We start from the raw sequence: 22,619 nt of genomic DNA, 5'->3' as shown, positions 1-22,619 counted from the left end.
ACCTCACTCAGTGAAATGCAAATTAAAGCTACACTGAAATATTAATTTTCACCTGTCAGACTGGCATATATCCAGAAGTTTGATAATTTACTGTACTTAAGACAGCATAAGAAAACAGGCACTTTAACAAACTGTTTATAGGAATAAATTTCCCAATAGAGGAAAATCTGTCAATACCCACCAGTTTACAAATGCATACTTAAAAATAATTTATCCTATCAATATTCTCATATATGCTTGAAATGACAAAGTATACTGTTTGTACTCTGAAAACAACCTTAACGTATACTGATAGGGAAGACTGGATAAATACATTAGGGTATACTCATACAACGAAGCAGCTCTTCACTGTAATACAGAACAAGTATGACAGGCTAGTAAAAAAAAGCAATCTGCAGAAATATACACAATACATACGTGTATCATTTGTGTAATAAATGTAAGAAAAAGGACTCTATATATACATACGTACACATATAAAAGGAGAAAACAGAGACTCAGAGCAAAGGTCGAAAGGAGAGAAAAATTTAAAATAAAGAATTAATCTAGGTTATGTCCAATATCCAAATAATGTTTTAGAAGAAAACAGAAAAAATGGACAATGAAAGAAAATTTCCAAATAGAAGAAAAATATATCAACCTGAAGAACCAAAAATTTCCAGAATTGAAGAACAAAGGCTCCAGAGGTCCTATCAAGTATCCAGCATACTGAATGAAAAAGACCCACATCAAGACACATTTCCGTGAAATTTCAGGATACTTATGATAAAGAAAAGATCTTTCAAAAACACACCAAAGTGTAATTATGAATCAGGATAGCAACAGAATCCTCCAAACCTAGGAATTAGGAGTCAGGGCAATGCTTTCAACATTCTGGAAGAAAAAATATGTCCTCACATTCCATACATAGCCCTACAGACATTTTTAGACATCCAAGGCCTCATGCAACGTACCTCTCATTGACTCCTATCTCAGGAAGCTACTGGAAGATATGTTCTACCAAAGGATGAGGTAATCCAAGAAAGATGTCAATACAGAAGTCAGGAAGCAAAGAAAATTTCCAAAACAAAAGAGAAAGGAAATCCCACACCAACACCTGGGCAGCAGCCCTGACGATAAAGCCTAGACTTGAGTAAAACAATGGACAACTCAGGAGGAAGATCTCTAAGAAAAAAAAAAAAAAATAGATTACCTTACAGATCTGACTTTACTGAAAACTGTACTGAGAGGCTATGGAAACTATGAGAAGAACTGGCTAGCAACAGGCAAAAAGAAAACTAAAACAGAAATATAAGGCAACTGGGGCACTTGGGTGGCTCAGTCAGTTAAGTGGCCGACTCTTGGTTTCCACTTAGGTCATGATCTCATGGGTCATGAGACCGAGCCCTGTAATGCAGTCCACGCTCAGTGGGGAAGTCTGCTTGAAGATTCTCTCCCTCTGCTCCTCCCCCAACTTGTGTGTGCATGCACACACTCTTTCTGATAAATAATTAAATCTTTAAAAAAAAAGAACTATAAGGCAATTATAAAATCCAGGAAAAAATTGCACAAGAAAGGAAAAATAATCACATTATACTTATAGCTCAGCAGGGAGTAACATTATAATAATATAAAACATCAAATACTGATTTAACCAAAAATTATGATGTAACAATTATGGGAGGACTGATGAGATGGTAGTGATCAGGAGGACGTGGGGGTTCAGGTTGTGACATCCTGATGTACCATAAAGGTTTTCTTGTGTTTAACGGATCAAAAGCCACCAGTGAAAAGCAGTCTTATCCCCTGAGACATGAAATGTGTTAACTATACAATAACTGGTTTCTTGGCTATGGCATAATTTGGACCTAAGACAGATAAAGGAAAACTCGGTTCCCTAACAGCAGAGTGCAAAGACCACAAAAGTGAGAAATAGGCCTAACTTGCTACTTGACAGCCCTGAGATCAAAGACAAATAATTTAATCTCTATACTCTCACATTAAGCATCTATTAAAGGGAGATAATTATCCATAGTCATGTCAAAGAACTGGCAAATGAAGACCGTACAGAACAGAAGAACACAAAAACACAGGATGCAAAGTCAGTCATGCCTGGGTTACTGTCTCACCTTTCCCACTAACTAATTCAGTTTGTACAAGTTATTTTGTCTTCTTTCCTCAAGTAATGGCTATAACTCACAGAAAGAAATACATTCTACACTGTTACTCAGTATGTGTTTCTGTATAACTGTAACAAAAGTTTCACAAAATAATATACAAAATGCAAGAAGAATAGAAATGGAACAGGATCATCCACTTAAAAACAAAACATGATGGCCCACTAAACTGATTTCATGAATTGGTCATGAGCTGTACTTTGAAAAAGACTCCCTAAGTTACTCTATAAAACTCTCAGCACAACACCTACCACTTAAAAATAGTGCTTGCCATGTGAAGGTGGGCACTGTAAATGCTTTACCTCTATCAATCCATTTCATTCTGATAGTTCCTCAATGAGGTTAGTTTTATTACTATCACTCACCCTTATTTTACAGATGAAGAAACTGATGTACAGAGGTTAAATAAACTTGCCTGTGGTCACACAGCCAGGGAGGAATTCAAACTCAAGTAGTGTGTCTCAGCAGACTGTCTACCATTTATAGTGGCAAAATATGGGATTAAAGCAGGCAGGTGCAGGGCCTGGGTTGTATAGCTCAGCTAAAAGAGATCATCTGTAGTAACGAAATGAGATTCAATTCAGCAAGTACTTTCTGAATGCTTCCCATGAGCAAGATGGGATTCCAATCTGGCGGCCCTTGCCATCTAACAGGGAAGAAATATGAGCAAAGGGGATGAGACCACAGAAGATGGAACAGTGACTTTTGCTAGAAAAGGAATGACAATTATACAGCTGTCAGGGAAAAATTTCCTCTACTCCTCAAAGAAGCCCTCTAAGGGACCCCTTCTCTTTTACACACCAGGACCCTGAAGCTCCAAGGAGTCAGAAATTTGCTCCACCCCACCTGGTCTCTGACCCAGGGCTGATTCTATCTTTGGTGCCACTTCCCATTCAACCACTGATGGACTGAAGGAAAGAAGTGGGCTGGGCTGAGGCCTCAACAAGCTGGCACTGCAACTTAACTATTTACCTGAGCTCCTCTAAATCCACCCCTGGCCACAGGATTCCCACTCCCTAACTGTTATGGACATTGAAACCCATTCTCCTTCCCATGGTCTCCATGGGTCCTTTCATTTCAAGGCTAATCCTATTACTCAGCTTCTGCAGCCTTTCATCTTTAGTCTCTTGCATCATCAATTACCTCCCCTTTCTCTTATATTTTCAAACTTCTTCTACCTTTAACACTCAAGCCTCCCCAGTCTAACCAGAATGCCAGGCAAAGCATAAACACTCCTCTAGAGTGTTTCTTCTTTCTTCTTAAGTCTATGTTAAACAGATATTCCTGAGAATTCTCTATTATCTAAGTTTCATCAGTTTGCAACTTTAATTATTTCAAGAAATTTTATGGCTAGAAGACACAAAGTAATAAAACAGCAAGTAACCTCAAAGAGAAAAAGAAAAAAACAAAACAAACCCAAAACAGAAACCATCCCTAGTACCTGAAGAAGGGAAAGTTTCCAGGGTGGTGGCCACAGTGCTGGAATTCCCCTCCCAAGGTTCTGTGCTGGCATCTGTGAACTGGTTCTCTGGAAGCCATGTTCCATTTGGTGAAAGTGTAGTGACTACAGAATCGGTGCTTGCTGTTCTTGTGGTCCCATTGTCAGAGTCTGAAGAATTGACAGTGGTTATATAGGTGGGTCCCAGAGTTAGATTGGGGCTGAATGTTGGTGCCACCGAGAGAGAAGTTACTGAAGAAGTAGGATTTGAAGCTTTGGTCTCTTCTTTGACTGATTCTGCTGTTGATGTTTTCATAGATCTTGTAACGCCTACTGAAGGTAAAACTATAAACATGAAAAAGAAAGAAAGAAAGAAAACACCCCATGAAGAATGTGATAACTCAAAAGTTATGAGGCACAAAGCAGCAAGCATTAATAAATTCTCAAACAGGGGCGCCTGGGTGTTAGGTGTCTGTCTGCCTCTGGCTCAGGTCAGGATCCCAGGCTCCTGGGGCTGAGCCCCACGTCAGGCTCCTTGCTAAGTGGGGAGTCTGCTTCTCCCTCTCCCACTCCCCCTGCTTGTGTTCCCTCTCTTGCCTCTGTGTGCCTCTCTCTGTCAAATAAATAAATAAAATCTTAAAAGAAAATAAAAGAAAAAATAATGTGATAGCTCAAAAGTTATGAGGCACAAGGCAGCAAGCGTTAATAAACTCTTAAACAGGGGCGCCTGGGTGGCTCAGATGGATAAGTGGCCGACTCTTGATCTCAGCTCAGGTCATGACCTCAAGGTCCTTGCATCAACCCCCGTGTTGGGCTCCACTCTTAGTGGGGAGTCTGCCTGAAACTCTCTCTCCCTTTGCTGTCCCCGCCCCTCACTCTCTCTCTCTCTCTCTCTCAAATAAATAAGTTAAAAAAATAAACTATCAAACGCCTGAGACCAAAAAAAGACCACACACACACTCTCTTTTATCTAACACTGGACCTTTTCTACCACCTCCAAAGGACTACTGTTTCACGGAGGAAGAAAAGTGGATTCATTAGTATATTCTCAGAATCAATACAGAGGAGTCTTAAGTAGCAACAGTTTTGCTTTTTTAACTTTTCAGGGATAAACATATAATCTATTTATTTAAAGTAGTATATTGTATACAGAGCAATGCTGATCATTCAACAGGACTCAGAGATTTCCAAAGACATTTATTTTATACCATCAGTTTTAAGTAAAACTTTAATATTTCTTCTTTCCTGAATACCACCCAGGTCTCCAATTTTAGGTCATTAAATGTGAAAACAAAATTCTATTCAGAACACTAGCCTTATCAAATGACAATTTACCTGTAGTTGCATTGTTGGCACATACACGTGTCAGACTACTGCCAAGCAGAACAAGAATGAACCAGGAATCCATGCTGACCTAGAAAGGAGACAGCCATATTAGACAAGGTCCTATATTACTGTAACTATGTCCAAAATACTCATCAAAGGAGTATTTTGGGTAAAATCTTCCCAGCAATAAAATGTACATACAGACCAATGATCTTCTGGGAGTCTGATATGCATTCCCCCAAATCCAAGTACCTAATTGAGTTTTTATATCAATACAAATAAAACTTAATAAGAACACACTTCTTAAAGCATTACCCTCAACTTTGGCTGTACTTTAGAATCACCCAAAGAACTTTTAAAAATCCCCATGCCAGACTGCATCTCTGGGAGTGAGAGCTAGGGAGTGGTCCTGTGAAAAGCTCCTCTTGTGTTCACCATGTGCTAAGCTTTAGCATCTTCAGCATGGGAAGTATGGAGAAGGTAGGGTGACTGCGATGTAATACTCTTTGAAACAGACCTCATACAGTTGTTCCCAACCTTTATTTCATCTCAAACCACATCAGAGTCGTGGCACATTCCTACTGAAAATAGTGGTTCATCTGTCCATTCAGATTTTTGTGTCTCGTAGTGAGCTAGGTACTAGGGGAAGAACTGGGGAGCAATACACTCAAACATCCCATCTTCAAGAGACTCACATCCTGATGGTAACCAAATATGGCAGTGACTCTCCGAGGGAAGCATCTCCAAGGGGTACATGAGAATCTCTGAAAAAGGGTGGGAGGAATGCAGGTGGCTCATACACAACCTAGGAGTTTGCCTCTGGTACCAGCAACCATGCCTAGTAGGGAAATGGGCTCAGTAGGTGGTCTTCCCAAGGGGAAACCATGTAAAATTTGATGACTACTATTCTTCCCACCTGACTATAATCTAAAATAGGGAAAGCATGCAATTACCTCCAAAAGGGTTAGAAAACAAATTGGAAAGCTGATTATTTGTATGCATATACATTCTTGATAGGAAATGGTCTGAGGAAAAATAACTATGTGTTTGGTGGGACACTGTCAGACCATCACCTCATTTCACAAAGCAAAAATAAAATCCAGAAGGGTAGAAGGATTAAATGCTTAAAAACACATTTTACAAGGAAATAAATTAATATTTATGTGAGCTCAGGATGAGGAAGGATTTTCTGATGTAAGAAATCACAAAGGTAAAAATGGCATATCTGACTATAGAAAAAAATAAAAGCTACTAAATGTAAAATAAATCAATCATAAACAATGTTCATGGATAGACTCAATAATGTTCATGGAGACTCAATGTCAGTTCTTCCCAAGATGTCAGTTCTTCCCAACTTGGTCTATACACTGGATGCAATCTCAATCAAAATGCAAGTTATTTTGTGGATTTTGATAGACTGATTCTAAAGATTATAAGAGGCAAAAGACTGAGAATAGCCAACTACATACAGAAAAACAAAGCTGGAGGATTAACACTACCTAACTTCAAGACTTATCATAAAGCAACAGTAATCCAGACCGACTGGTATTGGTAAAAAAAAATAGATCAATATAATGGAATACAGAGCCCAGATACAGACCCACATAAATACAGTCAACTGGTTTTTGACAAAGGAGCAATGGCAATACAATGGAACAAAGACAGTCTTTTGAATAAATGGTGCTAGAACAACTGGGCATATCTGTACACAAAAAAATCTGGACACAGACCTTATATTTTCACAAAAATTTATTATAACGTATCACAGACCTTAATGTAAACTCTATAAAGCACCTAGAAGATAACAGGAGAAAATCAAATGACCTGGTATGGTGATGACATTTTAGGTATAACACCAAAGACACAATCCATTAAAGAAATAATTAATAAGCTGGACTTCACTCAAATTAAAAACTTCCACTATGCAAAAGACAATGTCAACAGAACAAGATGACAAGCCACAGACTGGAAGAAAATATCTGCAAAAGGCACATCTGATAAAGGACTGTTATCCAAAATTTACAAGGAACTCTTAAAAATCAACAATTAAGAAAACAAACCAATTAAAATAAAGGCCAAAGACCTTAACAGATACTTCAGTGAAGAAGATATAGAGATTGCAAATAAACACACAGAATGATATTCAACATATGTCACATTACAAATTAAAACAACAAGACACCACAACACATCTATCAGAATGGCCAAAATCCAAAACACTGACACCACCAAATACTGATGAGCATGTGGAGCCACAGGAACTCTCATACACTGCTGGTGGGAATGCAAAGTGGTACAACTACTCTGGAAGACAGTTTAGTGGTTTCCTACATAACTAAACATTCTCCATATGATCTAGCAATTGTGCACTTGCTATTTACCCAAGAAAGTTGAAAACTATGTCTACACAGATATCTTCAAATCGGTGTTTACAGCAACATTATTCTTTTTTTTTTTTTTTTAATTTATTTGACAGATCACAAGTAGGCAGAAAGGCAGGCAGAGAGAGACAGGAGGAGGAGGCAGGCTCCCTGCTGAGCAGAGAGCCCGATGCGGGACTCGATCCCAGGACCCTGAGATCATGACCTGAGCCAAAGGCATAGGCTTTAACCACTGAGCCACCCAGGCACCCCAGCAACTTTATTCTTAATCGCCAAAACTTGGAAGCAACCAAGACACCCTTCAGTAAGTGAATGGATAAAGAAACTGTACTACATCCAGACAATGAAATATTATGTAGCACTTAAGGGATATGAGTTATCAAGCCATGAAGAGACATAAATTTTAAGTGATTATTAGTAGGTGAAAGAAAGCAATTTGGAAAAGCTATATACTGTATGATTCCAATGAACAACATTCTTAAAAAGGCAAACTCCTGGAGACAGTAAAAAGATCAGTGATTATGGGGCTAGGAAGATGGGAGGGAATGAACAGGCAGAGGATTTTTAAGGGCAGTAAAACTATTCTGTATGGTAATACAATGATAAATACGTGTCATTATTTGTCCAAACCCATAGAATGTACAACACCAAAAGTGAACCCCAGTGTAAACAAGACTTTGGATGACAACGACGTGTCAATACAGATGCATTTGCATTATTAAGGGTACCACTGAGGTACAAGGTGACAAGTGTGGGAGGCTGTGCCTGTGTAGGGGCAGGGAGTATTTGGGAACTCTAATTTCTGCTCAATTTTACCATGAACATAAAACTGTTCTAAAAAAAATAAAGACTATGGGTTTTTTAAAGACTTTATTTATTTGAAAGAGAGACTGAGAGAGAGAGCACGAGAGGGGGTAGGGTCAGAGGGAGAAGCAGACTTCCCGCCAACCAGGAAGCCTGATGTGGGACTTGATCCCAGGACTCTAGGACCATGACCGGAGTGGAAGGCAGCCGTTCAACCAACTGAGCCACCCGGGGCCCCCTAAAGTCTATGTTTTAAAGAAAGGAAATAAACTAGAAAATTGTTACAAATAGGACAAAGGATTAAAACCAGAAGTCCTATAAATATGGAAAACATTAAGACCTCAATTTGGAAAATCTGAAGAACCTCAACAGATATTTACAGAACAGAAGAATAAACGGCTAAGAAAATACATGAAAAAGTGTTGACCATCCCTATTAATCAAAGGAATAAAATGACGAGAGAACATTTTTGCCTTTCATATCAGAAAAGATCCATCATATGAAATATTCAATGCTGGCAAGAGTCTCATGAAAAGGAACCAAATACTGGTGGGAATGGCCATTAGCCTGTAATAACAAATTCCTTCCCAGAAAGATTATACAAGAATCTTAAACATGTCCATATTGTTTTGTGACCCATTTCCAAGGTTCTATTCTGAAGTAGATGTAAATAATCTGAAACTCAGACTAAAATGATAGAGATATTCATTAAGTAGAAAAGCAGAAACAATCCAAATAGCCAGCAGCAGGGAAAACAGGAAAAAGCTGAAGTAAGTGCTATGCTGTTATTCAAGATGATATACTGCTACTATTCAAAATGCTATCTTCAAAGAATTTAAGGAAATGGAACAAGCCCTTCATTTTTTTTTTAAGATTTTATTTATTTATTTGACAGACAGAGATGACAAATAAGCAGAGAGGCAGGCAGAGAGAGAGGAAGGGAAGCAGACTCCCCGCTGAGCAGAGAGCCTGATGCGGGGCTTGATCCCAGGAATCTGGGATCATGACCTGAGCTGAAGGCAGAGGCCTTAACCCACTGAGCCACACAGGTGCCCCAAGCCCTTCATTTTTTAAGCTTAAAAAAAAAAAAAAAAAAAAAAAGATCAAAACTGAACATACCATATGATCTCAACTAAATTCATATATGTGTATGAATATATATGCATGAACGTAAAACTAGAAGGAAAAAATCTATAAACATTCAGCACAGCATTTTATACTTATATTTTCTTTTTTACATTGTACTTTATTCTCTCAATTTTAAAAATGGAGCAGAGTGTTTTTATAAATAATCAATAAAATTAAGTTAAAAAGAAAACAGATTTCACTACAGAGCATGAATATACAAATCAAAACTAAAATGAAACTGCAGAAGAAAGACATACTTCACCTGAGAGGCTGCAAGGGAAAAAAACAAGTGTACAGTGAACTGCAATTGGAGAGGATTTATACGAGTAAACTGGGGTGTGAGAGGTATGTCAACGTAAAAAGATCCATGTCACTAACAAGGTGTGTCCACAGACCACAACCAGGAACCTGGTAGTCAAGGCCTCACTCTGCCCAAATATAAAGACCCTCAGGCAAATTCCTGTGACTTCCTGCCTCCCACATTAAAGTGCATCCATATCTATGCTTCCTTCCTTCCTCTTCCAGTCTCCAAATCTTCCATTCCAAGTATGCCGGAGCTGCAAATCAGGAAGGAAAACTAAGGTTTCCCCACTTTTCAAGGATCTCATATGCAAACCTTTCTTCCTAGAGCCTGCTCTAACAGTCCCTGTTCTTGGCATTCATCACTCATCATGAAGACACTGCAATGTGGCTCACAGTTTTCTTCCCATTCCCAAGTCTGAATACTTTCCGCGAAGACAGTTCAACATCCTCACAGATGATAGCCACCACAATTCACATCTCGGCCAGCCTATGAATTCCCGGACTTCCTCAATCCTAACAGCCTTATACTTTTTTCTACTCCACTTGGGCCACCCATGACAATGGCTCACCCCAGGTTCTGTCATCACCAGGAAAAACTCATACTGAATTGTACCTTCCCACTCTCCAACCAGACTCCCATCCTTGCAGTTCTCTCTCTTTTATGTGTACTATACCTGTTCTTAGACATCACCTAGGCTTCTAGTCCGTTGAAACTTTTTATCCAATATCTCTGTCCTATTTCCTTCTTTACCCAACTAAGAAAACTTGGTGTCAATTCCATCACTATGCTAACACCCTAATTCCTTTGCAACACCATTCTATTCTACCTACATGGGGAAAAACAAAACAGCCCAATCCTGAGCTAATCCAACCATCAGCCCTATACTTGGAACTGCCAAATGCTGCTTATGAAAATCAAACAACCGATAAGGCCAATATCCCTTGGGCCTTGATAGAAGTCCAAATAATTTCTGCAATCTTTCTGTATTTTCTTACTCAGCTCTCTCCAATTCTCCATAGCAGTGATTTCAAAGAGCCTCCTTCCCTCTCCAACCACCTCCTCTCACACCCCCAGCTGTTGGCCTTGCCTTCACTTTAGAGAAAATAGAAGCCATTGGAGTGCATGACACCCGTAACTCCCAGTCAACATATTTACAAATTTCTTCCTTCTCTGCAATTACTCTCAAGAATCTCAGTACATCAGGAACCTTGTCCTGTAGATCCCCTACTACCATCTCCTAGCTTTAACTTCTCCCTTTCATAACAGCATTTAAACACAAGAATTTTTTTTTTTTGAGGTTTTATTTATTTATTTGACAGAGAGAGACACAGCGAAAGAGGGAAGACAAGCAGGGGGAGTGGGAGAAGAAGAAGCAGGCTCCCTGCTGAGCAGGGAGCCCAATGCAGGACCCTGGGATCATGACCTGAACTGAAAGCAGCCGCTTAATGACTGAGCCACCCAGGTGCCTCTAAACACAAGAATTTCTTTTTTTTTTTTAAACACAAGAATTTCTAAAAGAAAAGAACTCCTTTGACTCTATATCAGTCCTTCAGCTAGCATTCTCTCTACTCTACTCTGCAGCCAATTTTCTCGAAAGAGTTGTCTCCATGGCAATCTGGCTTCTTTTTCTACCATTCCACTAAAACTACTAACTACTTCTATATTTTTAAAGAATAAGCTATTCAAAAATATTTCTAACTCATTCACAAATGTCTTAGGACTCCTACAGATTAATAAAAAAGGAATCAATAATCCAAAAGAAAAGTGGGCAAAAAGATATGAAACTGACAATGCAACAGAAAAGCAAATGCTTCTCTTAAATATATAAAAAAAAAAAACTGCTTAACCTCGCTCATGATTACAGAAATCCAAATTAAAGCTATATTGTGGTATCAGTTTTCACCTATCAAGCAAATAAAAAACTTGAATAACAATGCATCAGCAAGACGGAGTAAACAGCTACTCTCATATGATCTATAAATATTTAGCAGAATTACAAAAACACAAACCCTTCGACACAATTCCTTTGAGAATTTTACAGATAAACCTATACTTTTTTTTTAAAAGATTTTTATTTATTTATTTGACAGAGAGAGATCACGAGTAGGCAGAGAGGCAGGCAGAGAGAGACAGAGAGGGAAGCAGGCTCCCTGCTGAGCAGAGAGCCCGATGCGGGACTCGATCCCAGGACCCTGAGATCATGACCTGAACCGAAGGCAGTGGCTTAACCCACTGAGCCACCCAGGCACCCTAAACCTATACTTTTAAAGTGCCATTATGTACAAGGTTATTCAATGCAGCACTGTTTGCAATAGAAAAACACTGGAAATAACCTGAATGTTTACCAACAGCAGAGGGGAATGTGATTAAATAAATGATGGCATACTCATAAAATGGAATACTAGGAGGCCTGTTAAACAGAAAAGAGGAAGCTCTTTGGAGATCATTTCATTTCAGCACACAAGATACCTTCTGATTTTGAACCATCTTAAAAAAAACCTTTTCAAAAAATTAAATAAAAATTCATGGGGCAGGGGAGCCACTGGTATTTCTCTCACCCTCCCCTGCCCCACCTTTCTCTCTCTCCCACACATACACACAACCTCTTTGTTGTTAAATCCCTCAAGCTCCCTCTGTCACATCTGATTTACTGATACCCCATACGCTCCGAAATTCATCTCTTCCCCACACCTCTCTCTGAATTGATCTTAAAAGCTGGTTCTATGATAAAGATCTAGCCTTAGATGAATACAGATACAGATGAATGGTTAAATAGTTTGAATCCAAGGGAAATACGTACTATCAAATGTCAGAAGGAAACCAGCACTGCCAGCTGTAGTCTGCACAATGCCAGAAACCATGTATACAAATTCTAAAGTAGAAACGGTTTTGCCTTTCACAGAATGATTTTTAGGATGAGCTTCTTTGTGATATTTTTATTTCATTTTAAAAAATTAGTCTGACAGCTTCTTGTAAAACTAAATATATACTTGCTTCATGACCCAGGATTTCTACTCCTATATATTTATTTACCCAAGAGAAATAAAAACGCATGTCCACAAAAAGACTAGCACAAAAATGCCCATAATAACAAAAAACTGAAAACAACCCAGGTAGCCATCAATAAGATATATATATATATAAACAATGGTATTTTCTCACAATGGAACACTAACAATGAAGTGAAAGAATTACTGATATGTACATGAATCTAAAAAATATACTGAGTGAAAAAAGCCTTACACAGAAGATAATATAACGTATGATTCCACACACATAAAGTCTTAAAACAAGCAAATCTACTCTATGGTGGATCTACTCTGCTCCTAATCTCGGGGTTATGAGTTCAAACCCCACATAAGGCAGAGAGGTTACTTAAAAAACTTTTTTTCTTTTATTTTTAAAAAGACTGTATTTATTTATGTATAGAGAGTGAGTGAGAGTGGCTGAGCAAGCACGTGGGTGGGGGGTGGTAGAGGAAAAGGGAGAGAGAATCTCAAGCAGATTCCACCCTGAGACCTGACACAAGGCTCAATCTCACGACCCTGAGATCATGACCTGAGCTGAAATCAAGAGTCAGATGCTTAACCAACTGGGCCACCCAGGCACCCCCAAAATTTAAAAAAAAAAATTTTTTTTTCAAACAATTAAGAAACTAATCTGTGGTGGGAAAAAAAAATCAGAACAATGCTTGCCTGGGAAAGAGATGGAAGATTTACCAGAAAGGAACATGAGGGTACCTTCCTGGACAACAGTAATATTCTGTATTTGGACAAGGAAATGCATTTGTGTATTTGCATATAAATTTCACCTCTGAAAACAATTCTACCCATAAATGAGTATCATAAATGACATGCATGCTAAAGTATTTGGGAAGAAGTATACTGATATAAGCAATTTACTTTGAAATACATTAAAAACAGTATGAATGATGGATGAACACAGAGACAGTGGACAGATGCATGATGAAACAAGAAGAATAAAATGTTAATTATACAGTCTAGGTGGTGGAGATGGATATAAAATCTCTCAATTTTTCTCTATATTTGAAAAATTTCATAAGGCAGATAAAAGTTCAGGGAGAACTGGCATATTGTGGTATTGAATTTTATAATCCTAGGACAGTATTTCTCCACTTATTTTTTTTAATATTCTTCAAAGTGTTAACTATATTTACTGTATTTTTTGTCCTATTCATGTCTTCCTGCATTAATTCCCGATTATTTTATATTATGCTGTCACTGTGAATGGAATCTTTTAAATTTCAGCTATGAAGTACAACTGACTTACAAATTATAAGATATTTAAAGTGTACATCATGGGGATTTGATATACATACACAATGTGAAAGGATCCCCCCCATCTAGTTAATTAACACATTCATCATCTCCTACCTTTTTTTTTTAGTGAAAATGTTTAAATCCTACTCTCTTAACAAATTGCAATTATACAATACAGTGTTATTAACTACAGTCACCATGTTTTACATTAGATCCTCAGATCCTATTCGAGTATCTTCTAGATGAAATGAATTAACGTTGTTTATTAAAACAATGCTTTTGTTATATAGGAAGGACCCTGGTCCACTTCCCTTTCATAAACTACTCAAAAGATAATAATAAACTATGCTCATTAAAAGAAATACAGAGGGATATATAGCAAAACACATGTCTCAATCACTTCCTGCCAGTCCATTTCCCAAAAGTAATCACTTAATACTTTCTTCTACATCCTTTTAGAAATTTTCTATGCAATACCAGAATATAACTATACATTCAAAAAAAATTTATAAAAAGGATCTTAGTATACTTACTACCTACAGCTTACATTTTTACTTAAATAATAAATCCTGGACATCTTTCATATCAATATATCTAGATACTTTTCTGTGGCTACACAGTGTTTCATCATGTCTATATAATCAAAATTATTTTAACCAGTCCTTCTGCTTGCTTTTGTTAAGTAACCACTAACTGTATATGATTTCTTCCTCTGTCTCCATATATCATTTTTGATTAGGCAAGACTGGTCTGAGTAAAGACAGAATTACATATTTCAGGAAAGCCAAAATAATGGAAGAAACTAAAATTTAACATTGCTCATTTTTCAAAAAGCACTTGTGAATCATAATGCTCTGGTTAACTGTGAGTTAGAGAATAACTGAGGAGGGAGGTTTGGGGAGATGAGTCATGAAGTCTGGGCAGTTCCCCGATTTATCAGACACAATGGCACACACATTGTGTTTTCTCTCCTACTCTACCACACCCAGAAAAAGAGCCAATATACAATTCTTATTTCATTCCAAAAGTATTTCTTAGTTTAAAAAAATTGGTTCCACTGAACATACATTAGGGTGCTAAGTCAGGAAAGTTTAACATTCAAACAACAGAGGAAAACCACTGTTTTTGCCACTGACAATACTTACAAGCCCTAGGATATATGACAAATGAAGTTCTGAAAAACTGTAATTGTTTTCCTGATTCTGAGGGTCTAAGAGCATTTCCTAAATGTTCTTAAAATTTGAATTCAGCATAGATCTGAGACACTCTATGGATACATGTGGAAGCTCTGCACTCAGTGGTGGAGGCAGCATGGATGGTGGGCAGTGCCCACTAGTTGTTAAATCACTCACACTTGCCCACCTGCACTGAGCACTCTATATGCCTCCTCTCACTTAACCCTCCCCAACCCTATGATGCTGATACTTGTGTTACTGCAACTTACTGTGTTGTGGACCTTTGGGGGCTTGGGGGTTTCTCTTGAACTATGGAATTCTTGGATGTTAACTTTATAACCAGTCAATTATAGATCCTTACATGCATTCCAGGAGTAAATTATTCCAAATATACAACTTGCACCATTACAGGCATACTGAGTATCTGCAAAAGAAAAGATTCCCTTGGCTTCAGGCCAAAGAGAAACACTCCTTGCCCAAACATACACTCCCTGTCACTGGGCCCTGAGAGGTCCTGAGAGACATGCCATCCTCTCCTAAGAGGAGGAAGGAAGAAAACTGGGGGCTAATACCTGGCAGGGAGGGGCTGGGCGGGGACACACCCTTTCCCAAGTTAGTTGTGGACAACTGACTAAATCCTGGCCAAGGAGTTATAAGCTAAAGGGTATGATGAGACTTCTTGGAAGGTGGTTTTAAAACTTTTTTTTTTTTTTTAATTTTATTTATTTGGAAAAGCAGGTGGAGCAGCACGCAGGGGCAGAGGGAGAAGCAGGCTCCCTACCAAGCAAGGAGCCTCGACCCCAGGAACCTGGGATCATGACCTGAGCCGAAGACAGATGCTTAACCAACTGAACCGCCCAGGCTCCCCTAGGAAGGTGGTTTTAAAGGGAAGGAAGGAGTGCCCCCCATCCTCCCTCCTGTAATCTGGAATTTAGATGTGATCATTGGAACCCCAGCAGCCATTATGGACCCTGAAGTGACCTAAGGATAGCAGAATAGAGAGTTAGAAAGAAATCGAGTTCTATGATGACACTAACTGCCATACCAGTCCTGCTTATTTTTACATTTCATATATATGAGAAAGAAAAAAACCTGTTTTATTTTCTGATCTATACAGCCAACTCCAATCCTGATATAGCTAGTTATAAGGAATAAGAAGACCAACTCTTAATATTATGACTTCTGATGATCTAGGAATGGGAATGATGAAGGTGCTCTGGAATGTATTTTTCTCAGCCCTCTTGCTAGTAAGTATAATGCTGAATCCATTTGGTAAAGAAAGAATGTTTCAAGGAATCAGTATTGTGAAGCCCCACAGCAAAGGAAAGGTCAGCAAATCTTCATATTGCCCAGAGTGTGGACTTTGGCTGTGATAGTTTCCATTAAGAGAGTATCTATTCCAAGTTAAACATTCAATATTCAGTACAATAGAGCTGATAAAATGTGATCAAGTGTCAGGTAGAAATTATCTCAATATCTGGTATTTTACCTATTAAATCTCATAGCAACTCTACAAGTTACATACTCTTAACTCCCATTTTGCAAATAAAGAAATTGAGAGATGATCACACAGCTATTAAATTGTGTAAGTTGAATTCAAATCCAGGACTATCTAACTTCTCTTCACAAATCTTATCAAACTTGATCTTTTAAAAGTATAAAGACTAGGGGTGCCAGGGTGGCACAGTTCATTAGATGACTGACTCTTTGGCTCAGGTCTTGATCTTGAGGTCATGAGTTCAAGCCCCCAGCCCCGCATTGAGCTCCATGCTTAGTGAGGAATCTGCTTAAGACTCTCTCTCCCTCTGCCCCCCACAAAATAAGCAACTAAATCTTAAAAAAAAAAAAAAGCATAAAGACTAATGTAGAGACAGATAAATCTTCCCAATGCCACCTAAAACTAATTGATTATTATTCCCATTTTATAGATTTCTAAGCAAAGGGGCAGTGAATATTTTAAATGTGCTCACATTAATCAATCACTGATTTTCAGATATTTAATATATATGACTGTTCAAGTACTAGTCTTGATTTAAGTAAACTCACCTCTTTCACAGAGATTAAACTCTCAGGGAGAAAGAAATGTATTCCACTTTCAGCATTACTGAGGATGTCTCCCAGGTTTGGGAGAAACAAAGAAGTGGCAGCTAGGAGTGTTAAGCTCTGCCCAGGCCTTCTCCTAGGGCTGTTCAGGTTCTCTGATTTGAGAAAAAGGCCCCCAGGAGGAGGATTCAATTCCTTCAGCTACCTATTCACTCAATCAACATTATATTATTTATTATTAAGAACAAAAACTATTTTTGCAACTACAAGCCTTGGTTGCCACTAGGTGCTTGGCACTAATACCAGGCATTCTATATACTTTAATGCATTTAATCCTCACAACCACATAAGGAGTTAGATATTTTTCCATTCTATAGATGAAGAGTCTAAAGATCGTAGAGGTTAAGGAATTTCCTCAAGGCCACATACCAGACGAGTGGCTATTAGGATTACAAATCAAGGCTTTTAAAACTTCAAAGCTCATGTCCTTGCCTTCACACTTCAATTAATGTTGGGAATATCACCAGACAGATTAGATATGGACATGGTCATCCAGTAGTTCCCTAGGCAGTAGTGAGGCACAAATAAACAATTTGTTCAAGCTCTGAATTATTATCTGCCATAAATAATGTTAGCTGATCAAGGTGAGTGGTAAACCTGCAGACCAGATAAGGAATTTTCAGGGGCGGGTAACACTTGAGCTGAACTTGGGAGGATAGAGAAGTGAGCTAAGAAAATGGTCAGAAACAGTCTTGCAAGTAAAAGGACTTGGGAGGCTTAAACAAGCCTATCTGGTTCCAGGAATGGCAAAGAGCTGGGTAAGGGCTTCAAGCAGGATCTCAATAAGTATACATTAAATGAATGTGATAAAGACAGACATGAAAGACTGGGGTCTGTGAGGATATGTGGAGGTACTGCAGGTGGTGAGGTGACCAGAAGCAATGATCCCATCCCAGAGGGGCTGAGAGTCCACAATAAAAAGTTTTTAAAAATTTATTTTATTTATAGAGTGTGTGTGTGTGTGCACGCGGGTACACAAGTATGGTAGGGGGCAGAGGAAGAGGATCTCAAGCCAACTCCAGGCCAAGCACAGAGCCCAACTCAGGGCTCGATCCCAGGACCCTGATCACAATCCATCTGAAACCAAAAGCTGGCTGTTCAACTGACTGAGCCAATCAGGTACTCCCACAATAAAAAGTTTTGATCTTGTATTGAACATACAAAGGAACCCCAAAGGCTTTAGCACAAAGAGAATGACTAGAACAATCTGGATTTCAGAAACAATGACAGCAGGGTGGAGGATTAACTAACTGGGGGGGTTTGAGGTTAGGAGAGCCACTGACTGAAGCCTTCAGGAGTAATCTAGCCAATAAACCACAAGGAGCTCCAGGCAGGGCAGGAATATCTAGAGACTGATAAGAGGATTTACAGGGCATGACACAGTGATTTATAAGAAATATATACAAATGTATAGACTTGGTGAATCACAGTGTTGTATACCTGAAACTAATGTAACACTGTGTGTCAAATATACTTCAATTAAAAAAAAAGAAATATATATATTTGGTCATTCAAATGAACAAAATACATTTCTCAGATATATTTGATCTTCATTCACAGTTGGGAGCTCACACCTCGCAAACCCTTAAAATGTCCTGAGAGGTAATAAAAAGGAGCATATTTGTTGTATTTTGCTTCTTGCCCTTAGTTCCTAAAAATGTTCAGAGCCGGGCGCCTGGGTGGCTCAGTGGGTTAAGCCGCTGCCTTCGGCTCAGGTCATGATCTCAGGGTCCTGGGATCGAGTCCCACATTGGGCTCTCTGCTCAGCAGGGAGCCTGCTTCTCTCTCTCTGCCTGCCTGCCTCTCTGTCTACTTGTGATCTCTCTCTGTCAAATAAATAAATAAAATCTTAAAAAAAAAAAATGTTCAGAGCCATAAAGATGAAATTTATGTTTTATAATTCATAATAAAGCCTTTCCACCATAATGGGGTTTGTATTAACGAAGGTGACTTTTGCAAAGCACCTAAGAATGGAGACTGGTTGTGAGGGGGACCAATCATGAATAGAAAGTTGGAACTTTCAGTCCCACCCTAATTTCTTGGGAAGAGTGGCTACAGGTTGAATCAATCACCAATGACCCATGAATTAATTCACTGTGCCCATGTAATGAAGTTTCTATAAAAAACAAAAAAGAAGGGGGTTCAGAGAGCTTCCACACTTGGAAACTAGAACATTTCCATTTGCCACTGTGCCAAACTCCAAGTGCCATAAGGACAGAAGCTCCTTTGCCACAAGGACAGAAGCTCTTCTGCCAATGTATCTCTTCATCTGGCTGTTGATTTGTTATCTTATAGTATCTTTTGTAATAGATCAATTATCTAGTGAGTAAACAGGTTTTCCTGAGTACTGTGAGCTGTTATGGCAAATTACTCAAACCCAAGGAGATAGTCCTGAGAACCTTTGATTTACAGCCAGTTGGTCAGAAGTAGAGGTAACAACTTGGATTTGGGACTAGCATCCTGAGTTAGAGGGGGTCAATGGAACCAACAATTTGTAGCAGGTCATCTGAACCAGAGGTAGGTTCTATGAGACTGAGTCCTTTACCTGTGAAATCTGATTCTATCTCCGAGTAGACAGTGTCAGAATTTAGTTGAATTCTTGAACACACTGCTGGTATCCAAAAATTGTTTGTTGGTGTGGCAGAGCCTACACACACACACACACACACACACACACACACACACATTGAATTGGATCCAGGGACCCTTTCACAGGGGTAGAACTGAAGACTTAACAATGGGATGCCAAAGGTAAAGAGGGCCCAGGTGTCTGACTTAGGTGAACCATAAGGCTATAAGCACTTTGGGGACATGCCATGCCATGCCATGGGAAGGTGATAAGCTTAGTTCTGAACATGGAGAATGCATATGACGTACCTAAGTGGGGCAGGGGTGCAGGCTATGAGGGTGGGAGAAGGGGCAGAATGGCAGACAAGCAATGACAGAGCAGCTGCCACGGAAGTCAGGCAATAAGCCAAAGAAAGGAAGAAGACAGCTGTGAAAGTGACAAAAGCAGCAATGAGAGAGCCAGGCTAGAGACATCTGACAAGCACAGGAGGCAGGAGTAGGTGGGTGTGGATGAGTAGAAAACTGATACATGCCATCAAGAGAGGGTGGGGTAGGAACAGCGCACTGAATACTTGCCAGGAGAGAAAAGAGCCTGAAAACCTGCTGAAGGCTTCTGAAGAAGGCCTAGTACACCAGAAATCAACTTTCATTACTATAGTCTTCTCTTAAGAAAGGCAATGTGGTAGAGAGGTCCAAAACAAAGGAAAGAGGATCACCACCCACAAAGATTAGCAAAAATCTGAAACCCTAAAGAGATGCTCACTTCCACTGATGAAATTCAGGACCACCAAAGCTATAAAACAGATTAAGTTATACCTAAGGCAAGATTAAGTTTGGGGACTGGGGAGAGATGAGCCTGGAGGCAAGGAAGTCAATCAGATTACTTCAATAAACAAACTAGTTTGGTATAAATTTACACTGCAGATTAACGAAGACAAAGAAGAATGTGGAAAAGTATTTGCTCCGTTTAAGCACACCCTGGAATAAATTATTGGATATATGAAACCAAAGTATAGTACACTTACATGCATAAAATAAGAAATAAAAACAAGGGGCAATTCTGAGAAGGAAGAATAAAATGGGAGAAATCCATTTATCCAATGTTAAAACTTAGTATATAGATACCATAGTTAAGACAGTGTGGTATTAGCAAAGGGATAAATATAGAGACCTATGAAATAAAACAAAACCAGAAACAAGTACACACAAATATACCTAAATATTTTTGACAAGGGTACAAAAATGGAGGAAGGACAACCTTTTCAACAAAGGGTGCTGGGAAAACTGGATAGTGTATCCACGCAAAAGAATAAAGTTGGTTCCTTACCTAACACCTAACCTTTGATCAATGGATCAAAGACCTAAACATAAGGGCTAACACTGTAAGACTCTTAGAAGAAAACCTGGGGGGCAGAAGGCTTCATGGCACTGGATTTGGCAATGCTTTTTAAAATATGGTGCTAGAAGCACAGTTCAACAAAACAAAACAAAAAACAGAAATAGGTAAGTTGGACTTTATCAAAATTAAAAACATCTGTGCATCAAAGGTCACTATCAACAGAATAAAAAGGAAACCAAGAGATGGGAGAAAATGTGTACAAATCACCTGATAAGGAATTGAAAATCACAATATATAAAGAACTCCTACAATTCAACAACCAAAAAAGCCAACCTGATTTTAAAAAGGGCAAAGGACACGAACAGACACTTCTCCAGGAAAGACAAATGGCCAATAAGCATAAAGAAGCTCAAATCAGGGGTGCCTGGGTGGCTCAGTGGGTTAAAGCCTCTGCCTTCGGCTCAGGTCTTGATCTCAGGGTCCTGGAATCAAGTTCCTTGTGGGGCTCTCTGCTCAGCAGGGAGCCTGCTTTCTCCTCTCCCTCTGCCTGTCTCTCTGCCTACTTATGATCTCTGTCAAATAAATAAATAAAATCTTTAAAAAAGAAAAAAAAAAAGCTCAAATCACTAATCCTTAGGGAAATGCAAATCAAAACCATATCGAGACACCACTTCCATGCCCACCAGAATGGCTATCACTTAAAAGAAAAAAGAGAGAGAAAGACAAAAAGGGGAAAATAACAAGTGTTGACAAGGATGTGGAGAAACTGGAATGCACTGTCGGTGGAAAAGTAAAATGGTGCAGTCACAGTGGAAAACAGTAAGGTGATTACTCAAAAAAATACGAAATTGGCATACGATAGAGCAATTCTACTTCTGGGTATATATTCAGGAGACCTGAAAAAGTGGGAACTCATACAGATATTGTGTACACCAATGTTTATGGCAGCATATAAATCAAGACCGTTGCAAAAGGACAAATATCATGTGATTTCATTTCTATTAAGAACACAGTGAAGGGGCACTTGGGTGGCTCAGTGGGTTAAAGCCTCTGCCTTGGGCTCAGGTCATGATCCCAGGTCCTGGGATTGAGCCCCGCATCCGGCTCTCTGCTCAGCGGGGAGCCTGCTTCCCTTCCCCTCTCTCTCTCTGTGCGCCTCTCTGCCTCCTTGTGATCTCTATCAAATAAATAAATAAAATCTTAAAAAAATATAAAAAATAAATAAAGTCCTAAAATTAAAAAAAAAAACAAAAAACACAGTGAAATTCATACAGACAGAAAGTAGAACAGCGGTTACCAAGGGTTGTGGAGTAGGGGAGAATGCAAATCGTTGTTCAACAGGTATATGGTTTCAGATATGGTTTCAGTTCAGCAGGATAAAAAGTTGGGTTTTTTTTTTTAAGATTTTATTTATTTATTTGACAGAGATCACAAGTAGGCAGAGAGGCAGGCAGAGAGAGAGAGAGAGAGGAAGCAGGCTCCCTGCTGTGCTCCCAGTACACTGAGATCATGACCTGAGCCGAAGGCAGAGGTGGCCACTGAGCCACCCAGGCGCCCCAGGATAAAAAGTTTTAGGGATAGAGATTGATAATGGTTGCCCAACTATGTGAAGAAACT

General features: G+C 39.0%; 1 protein-coding gene across 2 annotated transcripts in view; it reads right to left on the bottom strand.

Moving 5' to 3' along the window:
- Nucleotides 1-22,619, bottom strand: part of PTPRA (protein tyrosine phosphatase receptor type A) — a 150,342-nt gene that overhangs the window by 61,601 nt on the left and 66,122 nt on the right. For both annotated transcript variants that reach the window (XM_032859047.1, XM_032859048.1), the window contains exons 2-3: nt 4,930-5,008; nt 3,598-3,939 (exon numbers count right to left, since the gene is read on the bottom strand). In XM_032859047.1, the coding sequence (XP_032714938.1) occupies nt 3,598-3,939; nt 4,930-5,002 (415 nt within the window). In that variant the 5' untranslated portion in view covers nt 5,003-5,008. The remainder of the gene's footprint in view (nt 1-3,597; nt 3,940-4,929; nt 5,009-22,619) is intronic.

The sequence above is a fragment of the Lontra canadensis genome, unplaced genomic scaffold, assembly GCF_010015895.1.
Source record: "Lontra canadensis isolate GAN:19392208 unplaced genomic scaffold, GSC_riverotter_1.0 scaffold16, whole genome shotgun sequence".
NCBI classification, from domain to species: domain Eukaryota; kingdom Metazoa; phylum Chordata; class Mammalia; order Carnivora; family Mustelidae; genus Lontra; species Lontra canadensis.
Note: the sequence above shows the minus strand (reverse complement) of the source record. Positions and strands in the feature narration are given on the sequence as shown.